The following is an 18,366-nucleotide window of genomic DNA, read 5'->3' on the forward strand; positions in this document are numbered from 1 at the left end:
ATCCATGGTCTAGACACAGGTAAACATATTAAGTGTGTATTTAGTCTATGAACGCTGAATTATCCTTACAACAAATATGACTTTGGCATTATCCGCATTTCATGGCTGACAGAAAGACGGAAGGCAAATAGTGTGGGAGGATTGAAATTTGTAAGAAATAGAAAGCATCGAAAGTTCCACATTTCCTTTTGCATAAACCATTTTAGCTAATCTGTTTCCTATTGGAGATGATAAAACATGTATAAAAGAGAAACCATATTTTGTTTACTGATAAATATTTATAGTAATCATGATGGCTTTCTGGTGTGACCTCAGTCAAAGTTGAGAAAGCAGGACACTGTGATTGATTGAGTGGATACACTTTGAATGTACAGCAGAGAGATGCTATAGATGTTATCTTCGAGTGCCACTTTACCTAACTCGAAAATTTTTCTCACAAAATTATTGATTATTGAATAAATGTCGTCCTATGAAATGTGTTTTCTCCTTGCAAATGTGTGAAATTTCTATCTCTAAACATCAGATTCCTCTGATGACAAAATTTTTTTAAGATTCAGATTTATCAGCTCGCTAGATGCCTGGTTCAACAGCACATTTTGTGACTGTTAATGAAAGTTTGAAGGATTCAAACTGGAGACCATGACACTATATTCACTTGACGGGTAAACTGTTGACAGTTCCATGTGTTTTGAGAACACATGTATCAACATGGCCAGTCACTCTATAATCAGTACATATTAGGGTTATATGTATTACTCTTGGCTCAAGTGGCATGATTTTTCCCATCTGCCTGCAGTCAAGTGCCAAAGGCTAGGTTGGTGCAATTAAAGGCCAAAATAGAACATACAGCTGTGGACAATCTACTTAGTAAGTTATGAGCGGTAATCCTGTAAATTGTACCCTTGGGACAAGATTAAACCTCGGAAAATTTCTCAACCAGTCATGATTGTTGTGTTCAAATTCATTGGTACAGTTTGGTACTGTGTTGTGGATTACTCTCTGATATTAAAATGTGTCAATTCCAGGCAAATATGCAAATTATGTGAGTCACTCATTCCTAGCAATGCTTGAAATCATGGCTTTGTAATTAGAATATGATGAAACAATGCATCAACCGCCGTGCTAGAATGTTTTTGTTTTAACATGTACAGATATTAACTCAGAAAATTAGTGACATACAATCGCTTAATCAGGCAGGAATGCCTGCAATGTCTCATCAATAGTGTCAATATTTTGGGATGAAATTCCAGCTTAAAAAGGTGTCACAGTCACCCTGACACTCACAATGCAATGGAAATGAACCTCTATATGCAGTGATATTGATGTGGCTAGGTGAAATGTTCAGCTGAAGATATGATACTAACCTGGGCAAGATCCACTGTAAGCATTGGTTTGTTTCTCAATCTGGCATTCTGTTTTGTTTACCCCTTAGTAGGTCTTTAACAATCGTTTTGTTTTGTCACTGTGGGAGATTTCAATGTGCAGACATCATGTACAGAATGTGTGCTAAGTTTGCTCGGCAAAGAGTTCATGAAATAGCTGCCATTAGTGATGGTATCATGATTCAGGTAATTATGAACAATGCCACTCATGTATAAACTGTTCCATTTTTCCATTTGAGAAAAATCCATAAACATCATAACAGCAACCAGGTTCCAAACTTGAGCTGCAGGATTTTCAGAATTTTTGTACATCTGAGGTAACATTGTGGCTCAGCACATTGTAAGTTTGCCACAAATCAAGGTAAATGTCAAAGCCAGAGCTATCTGTTTACACGGTAATTCAATGACAGGGGAATGTACCTGCACTTCATGGAATAGCAACTAACAAGGAATGATAGACCTAAATTATCAGGATCTTTTCTCTGGTCAGTTGCTCCATGACCATCATCATGAAATAGAAGTTATATAGATATGCTTTTGCTTGCAATTATCAAAGCTGTACCAAGACTATTGTTTTGCTTTGTGTAAATATTTTGAGAGTGGGTATAGCAAGAGCTGAGTGTGTACATGAAGCACAACTGCAAGCGCTCACATTTTCACTAAGTGATGTCTGGGACGGCCTATTATTCTTAAATGACCTTGCACATGCACTGGCAACAACAAAAACATTTAACAACAAATCTAAATAACAGTAATGACTTGGTTTCATTTTTCTCAATAACAATGCTAATAACATGTGATTTCCCTGTGGTTTTAACCAATGTTAGCTATCTGGCCCCTTATCATGTCCATTTTGCAGAAAAAGCAAACGTTCTGCATTCAGAAATATAGAACATTTGTATGCCTGTATAATAATGTGCATATGTACTGAATTTTTTCAACATTTTTACCTTCTCCTGATCCACCTAGATGTCTCTGAAAAACTGAAAGGGGTTGAAATTGAATATGTTTTCTCTTCAACTTTCCCTCCAGCTCATCAGATGTGATCAGTTTATTCATATGCAAGTAAATCTTTTTTCCATATAAGGTTTCCTGTCTTGCGAAGAGATATTAGGAATCAAAGGTTTGACATCGACAGGTGGTTGGAATGTGATATAGGCATTTCATTCGTAGATGAGAAATAAAATAACCTTCCTTTCCAACTGCCGTGTTATGTTACAAGTGTAGTTGAACAAATTTTATAGTGGAAGTGATAAAATTTGACGAATACTATTAAAGCAGATCACTTGTTCTTTGCCTTGGCTTGTTTCTGACTGTGTCTTGTATCATAAAAGTGACTTTTACATGTTGAGGCATGTTTTTGAAGCTCATGAACGAAAACCAGAAAGCTTTCACAGTGTATCAATGGAAAATGAAGTCTGGTTTAAGGATTTGAGCAGATGTGCCTGGCATCTGAGAATGAATACTAATAGTAATACTAATAGCAGGCAGTTTCAGATAAATATGAATATTGAATACAACAGAATCAAATACTGATGTGAAGGGTATTCACACTTTTTCTATGCTTTCATAAAATAGACATGTTTGATGATGTAATGTCTTCGGGAAAACAGTTGTAAATGGTTGTCTGTGTCATTCTGTGCTGAAAGTTCACATGAGAAGAGGCCAGGAATTCCATTCCCTGCTAATGATCAGCGACTTGCATTGTACCGCTGGCAATTATCTCAATGTTAATGACACAGTTAGATTCCCTGGTGATAGCTCAGCCCTTAAATGACATCAACTCCCTACCCAAGGTACCAAATTTCTATAACACCATTAACAGTAATGGTTTACTCATTGTAACAGTTTCCTGGATACTGGTTTTGTCCAAGGGTGATATCAGAGTAATGCTGTTTTGTTGCTGCATCAATGTTCTTACCTATGTTAGAAGGGTATCCGTCTATAGATAGACTTTGTCTCTCACTGTTCAAAAGATTGCAAGAGCCACACAGCAAAGAATACATGATTCTAGATGGTATATTCATAGTTATCTCTTCTTTGAATCAATGAATTTGAATTTGAATTAATGAAAATAGCTTTCCCAGTAAAATTCCCAGTAAAGATGTTCCTTATCCTTACTGGGAAAAGTGAACTCACATCTGTTGGAAGAAAATAACACTGTTAGAGCAAGATCACACCACACATTATTTAGGCTGTGTTTGTGATATACACATTATTCAGCTTGTCGTGCCAGGCTGTGCAGTCTCCTAGTTGTCAACACTCAGTATTGCAAGGAACTGTATTGATAATCAATACAGTACCATATCACTGCACTGCATTCCTTGTACCTGTTAAGCTACCTGTCAGTTCAGTCAATATTTCTATTCATTCAGAAAATCTATGACTCAGACTTCATTTCACCGCACACAAGCTGTCAGTATGATCTATAACAAGGGGAGTACATGTAAGCCCTACAGGTCTGTGAGGCTTTGGTGCTGACGATGGCATTTAAACAATGTCTATACACAGTGTATTGATCAATACATTGCAATACACACATACAGTTTTCCGTGGTATATATTTAGAGGTTTCACTTCCCCAATTTTTCACTTTTCTAAGTTTCTGATGTGCCATGAATTTTTTTCCCAAAATCTGAATGTGGAACCCTACTTTAAATAAATACAATCTTTGAACAACTTAAAGAATATGTCCAATTTGAAAAAAGGACACCAAAGAGATGTGTGCTTAAATGCATCTCCTTAAATGCTGTAGTTGTAACTTTTAAAATTTAGAGAATTATTTCAGAGAATGATCGAAGTTTGCGCATCAAGGAATATAATCAAAGTTGAAAGATTGACATTGGGTACGGTTTACCTTTAGGTAAAAAAATACAGGTACCAATTAAATGAAGGTACATGCATGCTTGAAAAGGGGAAAAATATAAATTTCATCTGTTTGTACTGAATTCACGTTGTGAAAAAAATAATTGTACTGATATGTAGCCTGTCATATTGATGAATTTCATCCAAAACCTTGGTTCATTGTTACCAGTTTGGTTTTCATACTTACATCAGTGTGAGTTCAATGACCCTTTGAGTAGATTTATGTACTAAACCTGTTAATATTTACATGTATTTCCGTGGTATTTGAGGAATCAATTTTCACATAAATGACAGTAATTTATAGATATATTAATTAAATTTGGTTTATGCTTTTCACGTCTTTTTGCACAATCAGCCGAAATGTAATTATTTTTGCACTGTGGAATTATAATTAGCAGTCAGCCACGATTAGCACTGACATGCCAAGCCAGTTATTATTTCAATAGTGGTGCCTTTTGTGACCCTACATTTCCTGGTCAGCAGTTTCACAGAGATAACATTTGTATAGTGAAGTCAGGAAAGGGGTAGGACAGACAGTCTGGTCAGCGTTGGGGGATGTGTTGGATGGTTTCTTACCTGTATGTACCAGTGTAATGTCATGGTTGGACAAAGTCTGGTAGGGAATTCTGTTTCCTTGTCAATATTAACTTAGTAGTGTATGTGTTTTATGGTGGAGTTACGTGCTGTCTGAGTGAAGTCTGTTTCTCAAGTCTGTCAAAAATCTCACCGCCTGTTTCCTTTGTGCGTTATCCAAATGTTGGGCTGATATGTCGATGCCATGTCTAGAACTTGTATATTTCCTATAAATTCTATATTTGCAAATGAATCAATTCAGAGAAGATAATGGATATTGTGAAATATAGCCTTACAATATGTCAATTTTTTCCGATGAGAGTAACAATCCTTTCGTGTAGATTTCAGATTACAGGCTGTTTTGAACATATTGTGATGACCTTTGACCAGCAGTTATGTCCCTCTACTGTGTTTACATCCTCTCTGTTTACAATGGTACACATCACTTCTTCAGTGTCTTTTGTCCTCTGTTGAAGAACTGAAGTCTTTGACCTCTTAAATATTTCTTTTTTCAAACTCACCGGTGTTTTTTACAACACATTGCGTTCATTCCATATATAAAATGGAAAACGAGCGATGTTTGTCATTCAAAATAACTTTAGTTTTCAAACTTTACAGTCTCCTTATCGTGATCAAAAGACAAGACTGTTTTGATGTTTCATTTCATGTTTCGTTATCATCCAGTTTCCTTTCAAGGACCTCTTGGTCTGATTTTCACCAGATTTTAATAAACTAAATCAAAATATGAAAAAGGTGCACACAGTGAAAAGTGGAAAGAAATCTAGCACTGGCTCACTGGCTATTCTCTTAATTTGTTAAATTTTCTCCGGGAAGTCGGCTTACCGTCATACAGTTTGATCAAAAAAGTTGCTTACTTAATATTGCCATAAAAAATTATGTTAAAAGTGGCAAATCTAGTCACAGTTTCTATCAAAAGTTGAACATATGCACCTTTCTGTAAACAATCCATAGTTGTTTTCAACTCAGACAGGACTATATGAGAAAGGAGTGTTGAGTGAATTCAAAGTGAAGACCTTGTAACAATTCACCGCGCATAGACAGAGAGGACACAGACAACCCAGTGCATTGACTTCACGTCTGCCATCCTGTTCATTATTCTAATAATGTTGTCAGGTTTTAGACACCATGGTTATTAATGCCGCCGCTCAGCCAAGCATACATAGTCTCCTTTTTTTCTCGCATTGCCCACATCTGGCCAGTCAGTCACCATCCAGCGCCGACGGAACATTTTCCCATTTCTGTGATATTTCCCGATTGTCATGGACAAGTGTCTTTGGAGGGGAGTGTTCTATGCGGCTTTCTGTGAGATTCAGGTATTTATGGTGGTAGCTATACCAACAAAGAAATTTTCATTGTCTCTGGTTTTCCTCGTGATGAAGGTAAATCCAACGCTCAGAAGAGATTCAAGAGATTAGCTTTTCTGATGGTTTTAACACCGACAAGGTTTGCCTGCTCTCAAGAAAATATGATCAGTATACAAGCTTGGTATTACAGTTTACTAGAAAATTTTATGAGAGCATGAGCTTTAGTTTAGTTCTATAGCAGCAATATCCATGAAGTGATAAATGAAACAGCAGATATGCAGTGTCTACTTTCAAGATACTACAGATTTAGATCAGTCTAGTCTCTGAGTGAGCTATTGTGTAAAACGTTTTAAATATTATTTCACAGGCTGAATTTTGTCGACTATTTGTTTTGTGCCGGTACATCCTAAAAAAATATAAAAATTTCAAGTTCAAAATGACCAACAAATTCAGACTATTCATGGGAAGTTTAGAGCTAGAGATGACTTGCAAAATCAAATGGAATAATTGCAGGGGCCAGTATTTTGGTCTGCTGGTTCATCAAAGATTCAACTTTCTGTAAAGTCCTGTACAATATCCTCTTTAGAACAAAGAGGATTATATTTTGAAATTTGATATGACAGGTTATCCTGATGTGTATGTGTAGTTCTATAGTGTTTAAGGTAACAAGTGCCTAGAATCAGTAAGGTTTGCTCAAACTTTCCTTGAGAAAACATCAAACCACTCTCTCTCATAATCAAAAATAAGTACCATGGGCATCAGAAAGTTCAAGCAAATTACCTACATATTTCAAATTCAAAATGGCTGCTCTACCCTGTGTTACTCAGTAGGGAAATATTAAATTTTCAATTTTCGCGAAATTTTGACAGTGAAAACTTAATTTATTCCACCAGATTGAAAATGAGTCCATACATGTAGCTGATAAAAAAAGTAGAGAAATTGTATTGTCTGAAACACTGTCCCAAGGCGCATTTACCTTAAAAGCATCATGCCTCATAATGTAAACAGTCATTCCAATTTGCTCATAGGCATGTAATGAACAACATTTTACCCATCATGAATATCTTTCTGTCACTGTACATTTTGCCCTTTCAATGTTAGAAGTGTACATCAAATTAAAAAAGAGCTTTTTTTTTGTTACGCCATTGTTGTAAAAAGAGAATGAGATAAACAGAGCTGGAAAAATTTTCCATCAATTTCTTTATTTTATTTCTTTATTTTATTGTACAACAGAATTTGGTTTGTGGCTACTTGGAATGGCCGTCTAATGGCTAGGTATCATGTATGTGTACATTAAGTATACACCCTCCAGTGTAATTGTCTGCAGATGAAGATTCATCATGTATGCATCTGTTCAAATGTACTCATTTCACCTACAACATAGCACATGTCTGGATGTCTAGTCAAAACTTTGAATTAAAACAAAGTTAAATTAACACGAGAGAGCAGGTACATCTGCAGCTGTAGCTAACAACACTCAAATCACACTTGTCAATATTCTACACTTCAGGTTTGGTTTTAAAATCGTTCAGGTAAACCGTATGTCCTTGAATATCATAGTTTGGTAGTTCAGTGTATTGAAATAACCACAAGATAAAACAGTTTTCAGATTCAATCAACCACATGTAGTCTTTCCTTTTTCCATCTAATTATGAAGTACAAGCCAGCTGTAGTTGAAATGTAGTGTCTGTAGGTTCAGTGTGTGACGTTATTCTTCTGAAATAGTCTTCTTACCAAATGTTATCGAGATATTCACCGTCACTTTTCCTCAGTAATAATATCTTGCATCTCTGGGGAGTGTTGTACTCTTAGGAAATTCTCTTCACTTTATGTTGATAAGTTGATCGATGTGTCATTTGTGTTTTTTTATGAAGGAAAATTTTAGAGTAGACTAGCTCATGTTTAAAAGGTTATGTCAGTCCATTTGTGGCTTGTCAGAAAACGGAAAATGACTACTTTCGTTAATCATTAAATATTAGACAAACTGTAATCACTTTCTCTTTGAAAAAGAAAATAAGTTGATGTAAAATGGAACTGAACAGCTTTCAAGCAGTGTCCTCAACTCAAACTGATCTTTACAGCTAAAAATGGAAGGATTTATATAGATTTCAATATTTTATCCATTACATGTGGTTTCCTAGACAAACGCAATTCATGCCAGTTTGTTATCAGTGAAAGCAAGTTATGCTTGCAGAAAACCTAATAGGCTTTTAAACCAGCATTTATGGACATTTCCGATATTAAGTATTTCCTGTGAAATGGTGGCGACCTATTATGAATACAGTACATTAATAGCATACCCCATTATAGAACGGATAAAGGAATGAAGCGAAAAACTGATGACCAGTTGCTAATGTACTCAAAATATGTTGTCAGAAAAAATATGATAAAAATATGTATTATTTGACTTGTCTGATCAGCACTCCCTTTTCTATTTTCCTTTGTAGGAAGTTGGCGATGAAACAGATGATACATGTAAGAGAGTTCGACATCAAAGACTTCAGAGAAGGTAGGCTTTGGGCAATCACATGCATGTCATATTTTACATAACTTGTTACTCATGAAATTATAAATTATAAAATATGTCATTATGAATTATGTAAATTGTAATATAAATTATGGCTTGTCATTTGGTGTTATTTGAAATCCTGCAATTGTATTGTATGGAATTTGGACACTCATGGCATGTGATTGGACAGTCTTATAATCATGTGACATTTTACACTGACCAAATTTATTTAAAATATGTAATTATAATTATAGAAATTTACAAATTGTAAAATTTGTATTATATGAATTATATAAATCATGGCTTGCCATTATGAGGTATTTCTGTTGCAGCAATTGTACTAACATTGCTACAATAGTTTCTTTTGAGTGTGCTCTTCAGTGTCTTTCAAGTTTACATTGGTCATTTTCAAAACTCCTTCATACCTCTGAATAATTTCATTTTAAAAACTTAGATTTGATACAGTAGAGCATCATGTCCCTGCAAATTTTTAAATCAGTTTTCTTGAATAAATAGATTTGATACTGTCGAATATCGTACAAATTTATATCTCTCTCTCATGAATGAGCTATATTATAAAAATCAGAGATACTCAGTGTCTGCATGCTTGAAAGCAAGGATGAAATTCTTCATCAAAAAGTCATCAAGAAATCATTGATTGAAGACATGCAACAGTTAATATTGACATTCAATAGACAAGAAAATGACTGATACAGCTGTATGACTAGCCATTTTTCAATCTCAATTCATTATCGCATCTAGATGAAATATCCACAGCATGCCAATGATCAGTTAGTCATGTGATCTTCCACTGACCTTGAAAAGTATTTCCTTGGGAGCTCATCAACAGACGTTCATAATTTAATTAGCTGCATCATATCCAGCTGCCAAATTGACAGTAATTATATCATCAAAAATCCAAACACTGCAAGGCTTGGTAATTATCAGCAGCATATTTTAAATAAACAGGGCCTGTAATGAAGAGTGTAAAAAAGAGACCCCCGGGTGATGCATTGTTAGCCAGTGGCTAAGACTCCCTCTGTAGGGGGTTAATCAAATAATCTTTCAATTTCAGTGTGAAGTTTGTCTTAGCAAACACAGAGCTGTATAAGATAGGGCCCGGTGAGCTGTAGGAGTATATAGTTTCTGAATATCTAATTTGCATGTACCATGTATGGCTATCATAGGGTGAAAGTGTAGTCATTCCCGCCAAGTGTAGCAAAGCCTAAACACTGGACTTGGGGCCTCTGAATATTTCTCAGCATAAATGTTGAGGAAACAGCTGAGAGGATACAGCCTCAGTCTGATAATTATCAGGAAATGTTCCTTGAAATACCAGCGGTGCTCTTGAAGAGGAATTATAACAGCCGGCAGCATTGGATGGATTGGTTCATTGTCTCATGTCGTAACCTTGGAGTGTCGTGAGCTTGCATAAATAGGGAGGCTGCACTGCCTGCAGATGGCAGATAATATTTAACTGTGATCTGCGTATACCATTGCTATTCAACAAGACTGGCAAATGTTAATATGTGGAGTGTGTTGCAAAACCAGAGACGTGATTCTAGAAATTCCGGCTTTTGAAGTGTGTCGTTGGGACTGGAGATACTGAACACTGGTTCCATGTCAACAGAGACATATGCACTGTTCCACATGGTTCTGTTTCCAAGGTCTGAGAGACTCTTCAGAGTGGATGAAGGTCTCACCATATCTCGCTCTTCTTCTTCTCTTTCTGGCTCCAGCTTCAGTCAGAGTTTTGTGGCAATCAAAGGAGCTGCCTTGATCCTTCCACAAGGAGATGAAAATGTGGAACGACCAGCCACCAAGCGGACAGGTAAGAAATCAAGGATACTATAAGTGTTGTTTGATCAATAGTGACTGCATAAAGTTATCTATTGAGAACTGAGTGCAGAATAGGATTATGGAATATGCTTCAAAGGCCATAGACTTTTCTTTTGAAATCAAGGACACAGGTATGTATAGTTTGGGATTTGTCTTTGCCTGTTCAAGTACATGTAGGACGGTGATATAATAATAACTGTACATTACAAAAATCTGTTTATCTTTGCCAAAGCAGTTCTCTGAACGAAAACCTATTTATGTTGAAATCATTGGGATTTGTAAGTTTTAAGCATTCTGTTCAAACGGTATCATAATTATGTATTGTGACATTTCTCAGAACAAAATTAACCTTTGCTGAGCAAGTGGCTACTTCAACAGGGAGACAAACAAACCTTGAAGTGAATGACATTGATTGATATCATGTTCATATCCTACACAACCTTGAGTATCACACAAGATATGAGAGTATGTGCCTGTCTACATTTTCAATGCTACATGAAATTGAATAATATCTATTCTCTGCATGATCAGAATGTTGTGTTTATATCTCATGGATATTTGATTTGTTTTGAAAGTCAGTGTTAAAAGTACAAAATTATTTGAATGTCAACTTTATACTTTTTTCAGTAATATAGTTGGCTTCAAATGATCTGGCATTACTTCACACTCAATGAAGTTCGAGCTCTCACAAGATTGTTTTTGTTGTTGAGTGTCTCTGTATAAGAACCATGTCAGAGCATTGAACTATTGCCAAGACTACACCACAGATTGACCTTCATATCAGCTGTGCAGTGTAACCTCAAACATGTGATAGCTATCAAAAGTACCACATCTGTACCACAGAAAGTGTTATGTACTCAGTATGTGTAATTTATGGACACCAACTGTAAACACAGTGTTTAACGTGATGACACTGATGGAAGTGTGCCAGTGGAATTCTGGTGTAGCTGATACTGATGTTTTTATTTTGGATTGGTTGTTTTGAATGATACTTTGTTGCTTAAATTGATACATTGTTGCATTATTTAACACTTTGTTTCTATTATTGCAATATGCAGATGTGTATTAATACTTTCATTCTGATGGCTTAAACTTTGTAGTGATACTTTGTTGCAAAGCTTGATACTTTGTTTTCTTTTCCAATACATTTTTGTTTATAGTCATAAAAAGCTTTGGTTGCACATACTGTGGAATGAAATAAACACAGAAAACAGGAAATTCAATGTATTATATATCATGTACTTCACAAATCTTGAATTTCAGAAACCAGCTTAGATATACTGAGCAGATACTGTTATACCATTACCTCCCAGAAGTGACTGCAGTGACTAACTCTGTGTGTCTGTGATTTTCTCTGTTCTCTAGTTGTTGGGGACCTACAGACACATCTACAATCTATGTTCATGCTGCTGCGTCCTCAGGACACTGTAAAATTGGTAAGTCTGGTCATATTTAGTTACAATAGTCATGACAAAAGAGAGTATCATTTTGCACAGGCACAAAGGTGAGGCAATCTAATGGCCTGAGGTTGAACATGGCCATCCATGTTTTTGCACAGACCGATGAATTTTCCATTTCTAGGTCCAATGAACTCATGAATAATTAATACTCATGAAATTGTATCATAGTATGAATGCAACACTGTCATGCCAGGCAGCAGGAGTATAATTTGTACCTTAGAATGGTACCAAGGACCTCCAAATACACAATGGATTTACACCATGATAAATGGACAGAAAAGGAACAAGCATAGCATAATTTGCATTATTGTAAATTTGTCAAAAATCCTGCTTACCACCCCCAATTATTCCCAAATGTCAACCAAGCCCATGATCAATTTTTCCTCTAAGATTTATTGAATACCCAATCTACTGAATAGCGATACATTATAATTGAATTTTAGTGACATATTCAGAAGTCATTGAAGACAATATGGATAGCTGTAACCCTTTGACCACCATGGTTTTGCCAAAACCCATAGATAGTGAGTGTGGACCTGTTTATAGGGAATAAGGGGTGAACAGATTAAATTATAATACAGCACCCACTGCATGAACTCAGTATAATCGTGATCAGCTTTGCCCTTCACTTTTGGATCCCAATGATATATTTGGGTATGCATACATGCATTGTCAGATCCTCACAGCTTGACATGGTCAGCCTGGTGCAGTCTCCCCAACCATTGTCTTGAGGGGAGGGTACATGCCTGAATAAACATTGCTTGGTTAGCAAAGTCGGTGAACCTGAAACTTGTAGTAATTATCCTAGTGAAGGTGTGAGTGGGGTGAAAATGTAAGATTTTGAAGGTATACCAATGTCTATTAGGGAAGAAAATTTAAAGATACTATCATTTGGTTCAATACAATGGATTTTACCATATTTCAAAAACTGAAAGGGATACTGGAAAATTTTTGGGTTCATTATTCCATATGTTGCACTCAATTTGTGTCAAAAACATGGAAACTAATTTTCCATGCAAAAGTGAAACGGAAGAAACGCCCAATTATATAGTGTTTATAGTTGCTGTGATTGGTTTTTGTTTCCAATCACAAACACCCACTGTACAGTCAGGAAACGGTTATCAGGAGAAAGTACAACAGAAGTTCCAATGTGATGCAGTTTGCCAGCTTTCACAATGACACAAGGGTCACATTACCTCATTAGGTCAGTTAGAAATTAGTCAGTGCACGGACAACATCCTTCTCTTGATGCATTTGATAAACTAGAGCTATTTCCAAAATCTGATTTTGTAAGCTGTTACTCTGTATCCATCCTGCGAGCTTATTTAGCATTCTAGAGTCGTGATTTGTCAGGGAGGAATTATACATGTTCACGGATCCCTGGAGAAATCAATTGCTTGTCTTCTTTGGTACATTAGAGGTGATCTCTTCCTGTGTTGCCTTCATTAGTCTAGTATATATGCAGCTTGTTTCGGGCCCTGTAAACTCCTGATCATGCTAAAATTGGATGTATACATGTAGATACTAGGCTACGCCTGTGATAACTTGTCTGAGTACTCAAACCAGTTGTGATGTGGTTAATCACACGGTTATTTCAATTACAGACACTACATTGGTGTGTCTGATTTGCTGAAGGGTCTGTTCAAAATGTCCATAAACATAAGAACAAGATTGGTAATCTCATATAGGAATAAAAACAGGGTTTTGATGTAACACAAATCTTAGCTGTAACATGCCTGTTTACATTTATACAGTTGTTACAGTGTAAATCAATAATATCACATTATCCTTACAAGATAAGATTGTTATTAATAAAAACTGTAAAACCACAGATCTTTTCTCATGGATTCAGCTGTAATTGAAACTTGTACGTGCATTCCTGCCTTGAAATCACCGAGCCATGTAAATTAAAGGAAAGTGCTAGGGGCATATTTAGGGTTGGTTTGCACATGTATATTGGCTACTCCACACAGGGAGGTGATGGGAATATACCTTCTGGACATTAAATTGTCAAACATTAATGCTGATGGTATGGTGCATGTACTGATCTCAGTTCAGACGAATTGTACAATCAGAATTTCTAATGTTTTTTTATAGTATCACATGTCCTCAGATCAATCAATTAATTATACAGTGTAGTTTTTCTCTCACTATTCATCGACTGTAATTGTTTGTACAATTGTTCCAATCTGTGTAAATTCAGTGTGACCTGTTCAGTACCTTGAATTCTTTTCATTTCAAGGGCATTAAGTAATCAGCTTTTCAGTGCACATAAAACTAATCATCTTGAGTATCAAGGCATTTCTTCTGTAATTCATGAAACCGTAATCTGACTTTCTAATCTCGGTAATGTGTTTACTTTGACCCCGTCAAAAGTGACACCTTTGAACAGAACTTTCAGTGCACTCCAGATTTTATGACTGTGCACTATCATCAAAGTTTAATAAGTTTGCCAGTATGTTAAGGTCAAAGGTCAGAGCAGGTAACTAAGGCATTATTTTGAACAAATTTAAGTTTCAAGTAAATTTTAATCTTCCCTGCATGTTTAAGATTTTATTACCTTTCATATACCCAAATATTCAGCATCAAGTTGTTTAAAATTCATTGATTTCCTTTGAAATAAAGTTTGTCAGTTATGCATCAAAGAGGCTAAAAATTTAAATAATGAGTTTTATGCAGGGCAATCACAGCTCAGCAATTCTGCATGAACTCATTACAGTTTTCATTCAGTGATTAGCATTCTTCTTAGTCACAGTCAGTAACCATGCCCTAGTAGATAAAGTGTGAAAAACAGTCTTGGCTGACCATCAGTAGCTGATATGTAGCAGCCAGGGTCTGGTTTAAAAAGCACACAATCATGAAAATTAAAAAAAACAAAATTGTACATGGCTTCTTTGATTTAATCACAGGTTTAATGATAGAAGAATGTGTAAAGAGATTTCATTTACAAGTCCAGCAGCTTCCTAACAGTTGGTTTGATGTAGCTATTAAAGTCAGTGTGTTTGAACTTCTTGAAAAAAAAATTTCAACCCCTTACCACCAGAATTTGGAACAGCCCCATTGTTTGTAAATGGATTGGGTTGACCTATGTAAGGATTTGAGGCAGGAGAGGGGAGACAGGGTTAATGTGTGCAATTTTAACTTCTAGCCATTCATGTGTAATTAGCCACTCAAAACCATCAAAACAGATACAGAAGTCGCCAGAAATTTTATCATCATCTGAGGATATAAACTTTAAAATTTCCAAACATTTCACTGCGTTGTATTATTATTCTCATCAGTGCCAGCCACTCAAAGTACCCAGACAACCAGGCTGTGTAAACAGTGAGAAGTAACTAATTCCCAGACTGGTTATTGTTCATGCATAATGGCACTGAAAGAAGTCCCCCTTCTTATTGTAACAGTAACTAAGTGTTAACTCAAAAGTATTTGGAATATGCACAGCATTTTTTAGAGGAAACTTCACTATTAAACTAAGGCAGCTAGTGTACTGGAATGATACACAGTGTCAGTTTTAGTAGGTATTGTACATTAAAATCCCCAGGTATCAAACATTATTGTGAAAATAATTCCCAGGATGTGCCATCAAACCTGAAAATTGGCTCAGCACTTACACATGTGTGTTGTACACCTAAACACTGTAATTGGCAGTGACATTGTCAGAGGTATGATAACGGATGGATGTGAGCCAGTATATGAGTTGAAAAGTTCAGTTTTCAGCACTTATTCCATCCTCTATAATTACATGTTATCATGGTAATTATCAAAGTTCTTAATAGACACATTTGAAAAAGTCCATTTTGACTTTTCTGTTTCAAGGTTACAGTGGTATTGTCACTGAAAATTATGTGGGAGAAAATACCAGCTTGTTCACCAGGCGTGAAATGTAAAGTACTTAATGATAGGGTGGAGGTATATTTTTACCATAATTTAACAATTTACTGATAGGTCAAAGGTCACAGCGTGGATGCCACAGGTCATGCAAGTGGCAGTGTTGTGAAACACGACCAGGACCACCTATTTCTGCTTCATTTACTGTGCTGTGTGTAGATGTCTGATGAAACCAGGATCTGCGTCCACATTCCTTACTCTGATACATGACAAGAGAGACTGCAGGTCTCCCTGTGTTAACATCCCTTGTTGAAGCCTCAAAGGCTACAAAGTGATTGATTCCTCTCTGTGTGTTAATGGGCTTGGCGTAAAATTTTATGATAGCCTTGAGACATAGGTACACTTCCTCATTCCATGAAATTTTTCAACTGGGGAAACTTTGGCTGACCAGTGTGACCCAAATAATAGCTGCTACATGGTGGACAGTTCGATAAGGGATATCATCTGTAAATGCAAATCCAGTTAGGCATACCCCGGACTTCTAATTGTCTGATCAGAATAATATTGAGTATACATGTACATGTAAAGATAAATATCCTTAGTGAGATGCCATCGCGCACACACACTACACATCTTATTTTTCCGAATCTGTGTTATAGTCTAAATATATGTAGGCTCAGTCATTGCAAAATTGGGAATAGGTTTGCCATGCCCAAACACTGGCTAGTAGATGTACAAGGCCCAAGGGTACAGAAATTAGATGAATAATATTCTATTCTTACATTATTTTTGATCAAGAACCTGATATGGATATTAATGAGAGTGTACCATACATGTAACGTATTTCATGTAATCTGCATGTGACAAAGTTGCTCAGAGCCATGCTTTGATTGCCTGTCCTGCAATGTATTGGGTATGGTGTAAGGAAGTATAGGTCAGAAACCTGAAAAATACAATACAAAGGCTTTATACTAATAAGCCTTTTCAGCTTCTATAGGTTTGAGAAGTCAGGTACTACACACCTGGTACTGCCAACTGGGTATTTTAGTGGTGAACAGGTGCTGTCCAAGAGCAATTGATATTTTTTTTTCAGAAGGGTTTAAGAAATAATTACTTTTTATACCCATGAAGTAACGGACTTAAGGAATATAATTTCTTTGTAAATATTAAATTTTGTGGGGAATATTACTTGAGGACAGTACACAATAGGGATATTTTATTGCTAACGGGAACTTGAATACACTGAATGTCTATTCAGAAGAGAGTATGTCATATTTTATCTTGTGAAAAAATGTGCCATTGCACTCCCCATGAGTTCCTTATCTGGATAGGAAAGACGGATCTAGGAACAGGAAGCTGTGTAGGTCAGTTTGACATGGTGCCACTGGTATCTCACCTCACATAGTTTATCTCCTCAGGTCATGTACAGTGATCACATGACCATACATTAAAATGCCAAACATAACAGGTATGACCTTGATGTGTATGTAAAGGTCAGTCATCATCATGTACATTTTCTGTATGGTAGGTGATAGGTGGCAGTGTTCATATCGCTGATCTGTGCTAGAAGTATTATAATGGGCAGTAATATAAACCAAACATCGGCCAATGTTAACAAAGTTAATAATGAAAGTGTGTATTGATTGTGATATCTTATTATTTGAACCACATGGCATAAATTCATAACATTCCATCATTCAGTAACTTTCTCTGTTGTACAGTGTCTTATACCTCTATAAGTTTGGCATTTTTACCTTTTGTTTTCCATTGCATTCTATCCAGAAGACTATTTGAACATTCTTTTTTTGTTTTGTAAATCATTTTTTGGTCTACATGAACAAGGCAAGATTGGAAACCATGGAAGAAGTAACCTGAAATGAAACCAGATGGACATTCACTTATTAAAGTCTTAGTGTTTTTGTACAAAGTACTAGTATTTAGCAAATATTATATTGTCCAACAAAAAGTATCAGTACCATTTGATTGTTCTTGCAGTTTTGTTGGCTAGTCCTAAGCACTCCCTTTATCAAACAAATGCTTTGGAGTTTTCTAGTAAGTCTGACATATAGAACCCAGGAATGGCAAATTCATAATCTGTGCAAAAACATTTTGTGATCTCAGACATCAGACCATTGGATTTTCTCACCTCTGTATAGTCATGTATTGACTTGTGCTCTGTGTGTGAGGGAGGTATATTTGACTTGCCTTCCATTCGTCCAGTATGCCACACATAGACTCCTCATCATAGCCATAATTTTTGAATTGCATAAAGTCTAGAAAATACAATACTCATATACAGTGAGAAGCTAATCCCCTAGGGCGGTTTCATTCCATCTTTTAATGTTATCTTATTCAGGCTGTTAGACTTGAAAGTATTCATCAAAATAGAATTCGCTACCTGGTGGTGGTTAGCTGCATAGGACGACAAGACACTCAGGAGAGTGTTTTGTTAGGTGTTGATTACAAAGACAAGGCAACCATTGGGCTTGTACTGCCAATATGGAGAGACACCACCATCAATTTAGATGGAGATGGGTAAGTTCATTGTATCTAGTATAGTAAAACACTTCATGAAAATTTTAG

General features: G+C 36.0%; 1 protein-coding gene across 5 annotated transcripts in view; it reads left to right on the plus strand.

The window, feature by feature from the left end:
* Positions 1-18,366, plus strand: part of LOC139145328 (protein phosphatase Slingshot homolog 1-like) — a 61,396-nt gene that overhangs the window by 23,454 nt on the left and 19,576 nt on the right. For 2 of the 5 annotated variants that reach the window (XM_070716424.1, XM_070716423.1), the window contains exons 2-5: positions 8,592-8,653; positions 10,393-10,484; positions 11,858-11,928; positions 18,140-18,318. In XM_070716424.1, coding sequence (XP_070572525.1) covers positions 8,592-8,653; positions 10,393-10,484; positions 11,858-11,928; positions 18,140-18,318 — 404 coding nt within the window. Of the gene's footprint in view, positions 1-1,338; positions 1,381-4,735; positions 4,863-5,902; positions 6,154-8,591; positions 8,654-10,392; positions 10,485-11,857; positions 11,929-18,139; positions 18,319-18,366 lie in introns of those variants that run through there. The other 3 variants (XM_070716426.1, XM_070716427.1, XM_070716425.1) reach the window with 3 other exon arrangements.

The sequence above is a fragment of the Ptychodera flava genome, chromosome 12 (genome assembly GCF_041260155.1).
Source record: "Ptychodera flava strain L36383 chromosome 12, AS_Pfla_20210202, whole genome shotgun sequence".
In the NCBI taxonomy this organism is placed as follows: Eukaryota; Metazoa; Hemichordata; class Enteropneusta; family Ptychoderidae; genus Ptychodera; species Ptychodera flava.